The 8,606-nt window shown below is 42.5% G+C and overlaps 1 protein-coding gene across 1 annotated transcript in view; it reads right to left on the bottom strand.

Moving 5' to 3' along the window:
* The window catches only part of ROR2 (receptor tyrosine kinase like orphan receptor 2), a 68,026-nt gene that overhangs the window by 50,375 nt on the left and 9,045 nt on the right, over nt 1–8,606 (bottom strand). Inside the window, exon 2 of the mRNA XM_015822449.1 lies at nt 1,321–2,302. Coding sequence (XP_015677935.1) covers nt 1,321–2,302 — 982 coding nt within the window. The remainder of the gene's footprint in view (nt 1–1,320; nt 2,303–8,606) is intronic.

Genomic DNA, 8,606 nt, shown 5'->3' with positions numbered 1-8,606 from the left:
ATCTAACAAACATGTGGTTGCATTCAGCCTCCCCAAGACCCTGTCCACGTCCTCGGGAGCAACAGAGTCAAACTCCTCCCATACAACCATCTCAAGACCTGCTTCCGTCTCCTCCCCCTGGGCCAACCAGTCGGAGTCCAAGCCTTCTCGGATCCGAGCGACTTTGTCATGCAGATATTGAGCAAAATCCTCGGCCCTCTCCTCCAGGGGATCCCCCCCTCCCCTCAGTTGAAGGAGGGAGCGGGTCACCCTGAAGAGGGCGGCCGGGCAATTATCTGATGACGCGATGAGTGAGGAATAGTAGTTAGTCCTAGCCACCCTCATCGCCACTAGGTAGGATCTAACATGTATCCTTACCTGTGTTCGATCGGATTCGGTTCGGCTGGCCCTCCAACTGCTCTCTAGGCGTCTTTTCCAACGTTTCATCTCTCTCAGCTCCCCGGTGAACCAGGGAGCCAGTCGAGATCTACGTCGGGTCAGAGGCCGCAAAGGCACGACTCGGTCCAATGCTGCAGCAGCAGTTGTCTCCCAAGCCGCCGCCTGATTTTCCGCCGAGTCGTGGACCAGATCCTCCGGATATGGCCCAAGCTCCGTCAGGAACCTCTCAGGGTCCATCAGTCGCCTGGGACGGAACCAGCTAGGCGGTTCCGTCTCCCTGCGGCGAGGGGGAGCGGTCCGGAAGTCCATCCTTAGGAGAGAATGATCTGACCATGACAAGGGCTCAACAGCTATTTCCCCTATTGTCAGATCATTCTGCCACTGGCCTGAGACAAAAATTAGATCCAGCGTGTGTCCACCCGTGTGAGTGGGGGCATGAATTCATTGGGTCAAGTCCAAGGCCGTCATGGAAGCCAAGAACTCCTGAGCTGCCGCCGACGTCCCACCCACTGATGGCAGGTTGAAATCCCCCAAGACCATAAGTCTGGGGGTCCCAACCGCCACCCCGGCTATCACATCAGCCAGCTCAGGCAGGGCTGTTAATACATAGCAGGGAGCCAGGTATATAATCAACAAGCCCACTTGCACCCCTTGCCCCCACTTCACAAGGAGGGACTCCACGCCGTCTATCTGAGGCACAGTGGTCTCCCTTGGACAAAGGCTCTCCCTTATAATGACCGCTACCCCCCCGCCCCTACCCCGGGTCCTTGGCTGATGGAATGCCTGAAAACCCGGCGGGCANTTGAACAATTTAAATAGTTTTTTGTTGGTAACCGCTGCATGCCACCTCTCGGGGTTCCACACCCCATCCTCGAGGTAGGCCCTAGAGATGTTACTGGGCCAGGCCTGCGCGAGGGGTGAGTCGCGCAGGGCCAGCAGGACCGTCTTAGGGTACATAAGTCCGGCAAAGGGAGTCCATGGCACAGAAGGGAAGATGTTATATTAGCAGTCCTCAGGTCTTCTAAACCAGGGCCAGAAGGAAACAGACCTCGAGAGATAGTCCTAAAGTCCTCCAGGTCGGGTCCTCTAGGCCGGGGCGGGCCAAGTCCAAATCCAGGCCCCAAATCCTCCCCCGGCCGAGGCCGCTGGAAAGGCCGCTGAGGTCGCCAAAGCCGCTGGAAAGGCTCCAAAGCCACCGAAAGGCCGCCGAAGAAGCCACCAAAGCCGCCGAAACCGGAACGGCCGAAAAGGCCCTCGAAGAGGCCGCTAAACAGGCCGCCAAGGCCATCGCGGCTGCCGGAACGGCCACCGAGGCCCAAAGACCGCCAAAAGGGCCGCTGGAGGGGCCACCGAGGCCACCGAGGCTGCTGAAAAAGCCGTCCGAAGGCCGCCGAGGCCGCCGAAAGGGCCGAAATGGTTGCTGAAGGGGCCGTTGGAGGGGCCGTCAAGGCCGCTGGCAAAGTTCTTAAAGAGGCCGCCGAGGCCGCCGAAGAGGCCACCAGGTCCGAGAGGGCCGCCAAAAGGGTCGCTGGAAAGACCGCCGAGGTCGCCAAAGATGTCTCCGAGGCCGAGAGAGATGTCTCCGAGGCCGAGAGAGGCCGCCAAAGGTGCCTCCGAGGCCACAGGGGCCGCCCAGAAAAGGCCGCCCGGGCCACCGCGTCCGCCAAAGATGCCTCTAAGGCCTCTAAGGCTGAGCGGTCCACCCAGAGGGAAACCGCCAGCGAAGCCGCCGAGGACGGAAAGACCGGGAAGGCCGACAAAACAACTACCCGGTCAGCTCCGCGTCCCCGCGTCACCTCGCATCCCAAATCCAGTCCCGGGGAACTCACCGGGGAGAAATCTACCAGGGGATGGGTCTCCGGACCTCCGGGGGCCTCCAAGGCTCCCCTCTGCCCATTTTCGGTCTCCGCTACTGCGGAGCTACCTACGGACGTACGTACCAATCAATATATGGTAAGCAATATTGAGTTACATTGACTAGCACTATAACTCAATATAAGCAATTTCCTTTCCTTTCTTTTTATATCCTAAACGTTCGGAAGACAACAGTTTAAAACACACTTTTTTAAACCCAACTGTAGTAATTTCCTTTTAAAATGCTTAAAAATAGAGAGGGGGATAATTTGCATCCTTCAAATGTTCCTATTTGAGCAGCCTTTTTCTTGCAAAGCAAAAGTCAACAGTTTTCATGAGCCTTTTAACGAAATGTCATGCATCTCTGTAAAATGACGAAGTGTCAAACAACAACATGGGCAGTAGTGCCCATGGGGAGGGCATCGAATACAAAAGTAGCACTATGGCATAATGTTGCAAGCCCAATTCTTTATAACATGTGCATTACAACACCATATGCATCTACAAAATGGGCAGAGCCATATTGAGTTTGTATGAAGCCAAGGTACAAGAGTCCATGTTTTCACAATAGTTCTATAAACTAAACTGAGTTTATTTTACAAATGCAGTCACTTAGATTCACTTCATTTTGATTCCAATATGGGAATGTATCATATGGAAGTGTTCTCAATCAATACACATGTAGCTGTTTCCACCTCTATCCCCCCAGCATTAATCTCAGAATTGGGCCCCTGGAGCAATGAAGAATAGTATTACCCTACTGAATTTCTTTTAACTCATCATTATGGCCAAGATGGGACAGAAGTCTTGACTATGGAAGTAATGCTTTTTGAGATATAGTAATGTATAAACCAGATGCAAGAGAACCCAACTTCCAGATAAAAGAACCCCCTCCCTGAATCCATTATATATTATCTTGGATATCAGTATGAGGATATAACTAAAATACATTAGTAGAAATCATGTATCCCTAAACCATAGAATATCTTGAAGATCAATAAATATATTGTTAAAACTGCATAAAATAAAGTTGGCACTGCAAAATGGTGGATTTTTTTTTACAAATAATGGTTGTCAAAACATAGCCTTTAGCATCTAAACCACCATCAATAAACATAGCCTTTGTTTAAGAATTTTGATTGTATAGGGGTGACACCATAACTATGGTCTCTTCAAACTTTTTGAAGGACCAGAAGTTAACTGACATGTTACAATTTCAAAAAGAAAATCGGACATATATACTGCGTCAGATTATAAGAGTGGTTACTTTAGAAATCCTATTTTCTTTCTATAATTATTCCCAGGTGTTCTCAATTGGGTATAGGGCACTCATCTGATTAGGAATGGTCTTTGTAGATCATCTGCTTTATGAGATTTAATACGTTATGGTGAATCATCTTCTAGCCTTTTCAGATCTTTCTTGGTACAAACTTGACGTGGACAGTGATATTTAGAATAAGCAACAGCATACATGGAGAATTTGAAATAAAGAATTTCACTGCTTTCAAAATTACTTCTATTTGTTCAGAATTCTCTGATTGTAAGTCCCATTATCCACAAAACTGTAACATCACTTGAGGTTGGGAATGTGGCAGCTATAGTATAACACGTTCAGAGATGCCAGCAGAGGATTCTAATGGACTTGCAATATCTTATACTTACAATCCCTTTTTTAAATCCTGCCTTTATTATTTTTATAAACAACTCAAGGCAGCAAATATATCTAATACTTCTTTCTCCGCCTCCTATTTTCTCCCCACAACCCTGTGAAATGTTTTGGGCTGAGAGAAAGAGAGAGTAACTGGCCCAAATTACCCAGCTGGCTTTCATGTCTAAGGTGAGACTAAAACTAAACAGTTTTCCAATTTATCATAATTTTATAAATACTAATGTAGTTTAGTATACTGATAGTAAACTGACCCACATTTGCAGAAATACTTATTTGTACATGTATAAATGTCAGCTTGCCTCAACTTAGGCTTCTAAGTAAAAACAATTCTTAACACCCCTGGGTAGAGGAAAGGTATGATTTACTAAAAGCCAAGTGAAATGCAGTAGTGCAGTGGTTCTCAACCTGTGGGTCGGGACCCCATTTGGGGTCAATTGACCATTTCACGGGGGTCGCCAAGCAAGGCTGTCCGCCATTTTTTTGTCCGCCATTTTTTTCCCTTTTTCGGCGGGTGCCTTACCTCCCTTGGGCTGGGCCAGCTGGTGGTCGGCCTGCTCCGTCTCTGCCGCTTGCCAGCTACGCCTCGGCCGGCGCAGGGGGCGGAACCACACATGCGCGGCGCTCCCGGGCAGGGAAAGTCCTTGACTTACGACCGGTTGGGTAGTCCTCGACTTACGACTGGTTTAGTCCTCGACTTACGACCAGTTTAGTCCTCGACTTACGACCGGTTGGGGTCGCGGCATTAAAAAGGTTGAGAACCACTGCAGTAGTGCAAAGCCAGAACTGAATTTACGTGCCAAAATCCCAAGTGAAAACTTTTCCCCACTTAGGCACTTCCCATTGCTGGTGCCCCATTGTCCAATCAATTTCAAAGAAGATGTTTTAAAAACGGCCACTCTAATTGTAGGCCGGTTTACAGCTGCATTCTTTTCATCATGGAGCAACTTTAGAAGGCCTTCTTGGGTAAGGCACTTTCACTTTCTTAACTTTCACTTTTCTCCCCCCCCCCAGCGCTCTCTTCCCCTTCCCCCAGGGTTCATGGCAGACTGGTACCGAACAACTGCAGAGCGCAGGGGTGAGATGGCAGTTCTGACACTAAACCTTTTCAAGACTTTTTAATTTAAAATATTATTTTGTTATTGTTCTGTTGTTATTTGTTATTGTTATTGTTCTATTGCTATTGTTCTATTATTTTTTATTATAGTTCTGTGTATATCTGCTTCTCCTTTCAACCATATAGGAAATGGCAGATAAAAAGCACGCTAAATTCCACAGAGATAAAAGTAACTTCTATTCATAGGGAGGAATGGAAAATATAGTATAAGAGATGAAATCTGTAATTATGTTTGCCTTTAATATAATTAATCTTTATGATAGAATTTATAAAATGGAATTTTTTAGGATTACAGTACATGATCAACAATTAAAAAGTACTTTTCCGTTGCAGATCTTAATTCGTATAATAAAATTGCAATAAAGCTTTGCTGCAAATTATAATGCAATAAATTAAAATGTAAAAATAGAAGATATAGAAAGTGTTTATACCATTGTTTTATTTTGGTTTGACAAACTGTAGATGCTGTGAAATGCCTTGGGAAATAATTGCAAAGACAAGGCAGCCATTCTGTAACATTATTACCTACCCAGATATAAAGAAAAAGCAACTTACATTAAATTAAAGACTGTTCTGTCTAAAAGCTAGTCCAGCTATCGGTAAAGTGCTAGCAAGCATAGCCCTAAAAAACAGTGACTGTTTAAATAGGTGCAATGAGGAAATGTTTTTAACTATCAGGTGACTTAATCACCAAAGACAATGTGGTATCACTAGGCCAAGACTTGGGAGCAAAACACAAGTTCCTACATAGTAGAAACATGAGGAAAACCTTCAAATATAATAGATGAGCAAAGTAAATCATAACTGCCATTAAAAGGAGACAGGGAAAGAGAGCCTAAAATTACCTAGCTGGCAACGGTCTCCTCTACATGGAGAAAATTAGCATCTAAAATATCCTTGGTCTGGAAGACAGGATGCACTGCAGCATCCTAGACTATAATTACATTAATTACATCTAAGATTCATTCAACTTGTTATCCAGCCAAAAAGAAGAGCTAGGCAAGTATCTCCCATATACTTATTCCAAAGCGTTTGGATATAAGATATTTTTTTTAAAAAAATTATGTTGATATGAATGCCCATCTAAATTTGACAATATATTAATGGAAAACTGTTGCCAATTTAGAATGAAACAGAACTTTAAAACCCTCACTGAAGTGTCAAGGGGCTTAATCTGCTTCTGATCTTATTGAGCATCACATAAATCTGCTCCTGATCTTATTGAACATCACGTTCCTTGGTGATGTTTGGATAACATTTTGGGGGAAAAAACACTAAGCTTTTAATTACTTCTGACCTTTAGTTGAGATACTGTCCCCTCCTCACCATGCAATAGCTAACCTGGTGCTATTATTGCAAACTCACCCCACAATGGCAAATTAACAGGAGGCAGCTCACAATGCAGACATTCTTCTTCTCTATTATAAAATAAAGGAGTTCCTGATTTTGGGAAGGGGAAAGAAAAAAACCAGCAAAATCCACAATTAAGATATTAAGCCACAACAACTGTCTCTTGTAAATGCAGATTAATTTTCAAAAAAGCATCACTGCAGAAAGTTTATTGAAAGTACAACTTTTGATGATAGACATGCACATATTAAAATTTGTATCTAAAAACTTTTATTTTCCTACAATATTTTGGGTATTAAGATTTCCATCATCTGAAACTTCCAATTGCTGAAACATTTATACCAACTTTCCATTAATCTCTTTATTGTTTGATATGATTTTTTAGATTTAATTGCTGTCTTTATTCTTGGAGCTCGGGAAGGCATATATAATGCTCTCCCCTTTTTTTCCTCACAATTTCAGTCCTGTGAGGTAAATTAGATTGAGAGAGAGTGATTGGTCCAATAAGTCCTTGCTAGGTCCTTAGGCTATGTAAACACCAAATTGAAGAGTATCATCTTATAGTTAATTACATGTAAGACATTTGTTCATTGGTGCCCTCTTTATTCTATTATGCTCTCCCCACAGAGGTTCGTGAAGCACCTATCATCACAACTTTTAGCTGCTTGCTGAAAAAAATGGTTCCAGGAAATTATAGGCTAATCAGCTTGACATCAATATCGGGAAAATCTTGGAAAAGATCAAACAAATGGTAGATTTATCAGCTCCTAGAAATGAACAATTACTAGAAGCCAGCATGGGTTTGTTAAAAACACATCATGCCAGATAAATCTTATTTGCCTTTTTTTGATAAAGTTGAATATATTAGTGTATCAGGAAAATGCTGTGGACATAGTATGCTTGGACTTCAGTAAGGCACTTAACAAAGTACACCATAGACTACTTCTTGATAAGATAGAAAAATCAGTACCGAGTTATGTATCAGTCCATTTTAAAGAAAAAGAAGAACCTTATGGCAGAAAAATAGAATATCCTGGAGCTAGATCACTCCAAAGCAGAATATTTTGCATCACAAATTATTTACATTCTTTTCTAGATTTTAAATTAAATTGTTTACAGTACCTTGATTTTGTACCTAGAATGGGATTTCTTGTTTAAAGGAAAGATCAGTTCAACTGAGCTTTTTTATAACTTATCTTGGTTTATCACATACGTTTATCCATACCCATGTATGAATGAAACAATATAAGTTTTGTAATTCAACTGTAAAATATTTGTTAGAAAATTGCTATTATGCTATTTAATTGCTGGGATTAACTCGGTGGACTTAGTTGAATTCCATACTTTAGGTTGAACAAGGCAAATAGAGTGACCATTTTAAGTCTGCTTTTGGTTTTCAGAGTCACTAAATCTTGGTCAGAAGAAACTTTGATGTGAAAGATTGTCTACAGTATAGACAATGTTCTCATTCTCTCACTAAGCAAGTTCTTTTTGAATTCAAACAGCTAGCTGGCTTAATTTAGTGAGATCTGCTTTAAGACAAAGACCAGAGAATTAATTTTTTACATCAGGATCAAACAACTTGCAATTCCATCCTGATTTTTGCAATCTTCAGAACTACTCAGTGTTATGCAAATTACCAATGTTTAACTGCCAAGATTTTTTTGTATTTTTTTCATAGCAAAATAAGCAAGTAAAATTTCCTTCCTTTCATATAGAACATTATGTGTTTGGAAGGATTAATACAATTCATCATCTCAGTTCTGTATCTTATTTGATACTATACAATGTCTCCATAAACCAGAGAGAGAGAGAGAGCTAACCTTTTCAACTCTAAATATATTATCTGTGCCTTTTTTCCTGTTAACCTAATAAAACAACATTGTTCTTCTCTTTGATCCATGCTAAAGTGCCCCTTCTCTGCTGAAGTTTTATCCCTCCCATTTAACAAAGATTCCATTTGTTCTGACTTCTCTAGCTAATTTTTCTTGTCTTCACTATCTTCTCCAACACACCTCCCCCTATACAACCAAATTACCTTATTTCATGTATCCACTTGTCTCATGAGCCTACTCCAACTTTTGAACGCCATTTAACATCCCTTTATCCACCCTTTCATTCTTTTATCATCCACCATTTCCTCTACCCTGAAACAAAAACATAACCTCTGTTTTCTCTATTCCGAAAAGAAGTCGGATCCTGCTTCACCAATTTCTTCCAGTTTTGGTAGTTCTTCTGCAG

Source organism: Protobothrops mucrosquamatus, unplaced genomic scaffold (genome assembly GCF_001527695.2).
Source record: "Protobothrops mucrosquamatus isolate PMUCROS unplaced genomic scaffold, P.Mucros_1.0 scaffold1573, whole genome shotgun sequence".
NCBI lineage: Eukaryota > Metazoa > Chordata > Lepidosauria > Squamata > Viperidae > Protobothrops > Protobothrops mucrosquamatus.
This window is presented reverse-complemented; position numbering and strand designations above follow the sequence as displayed.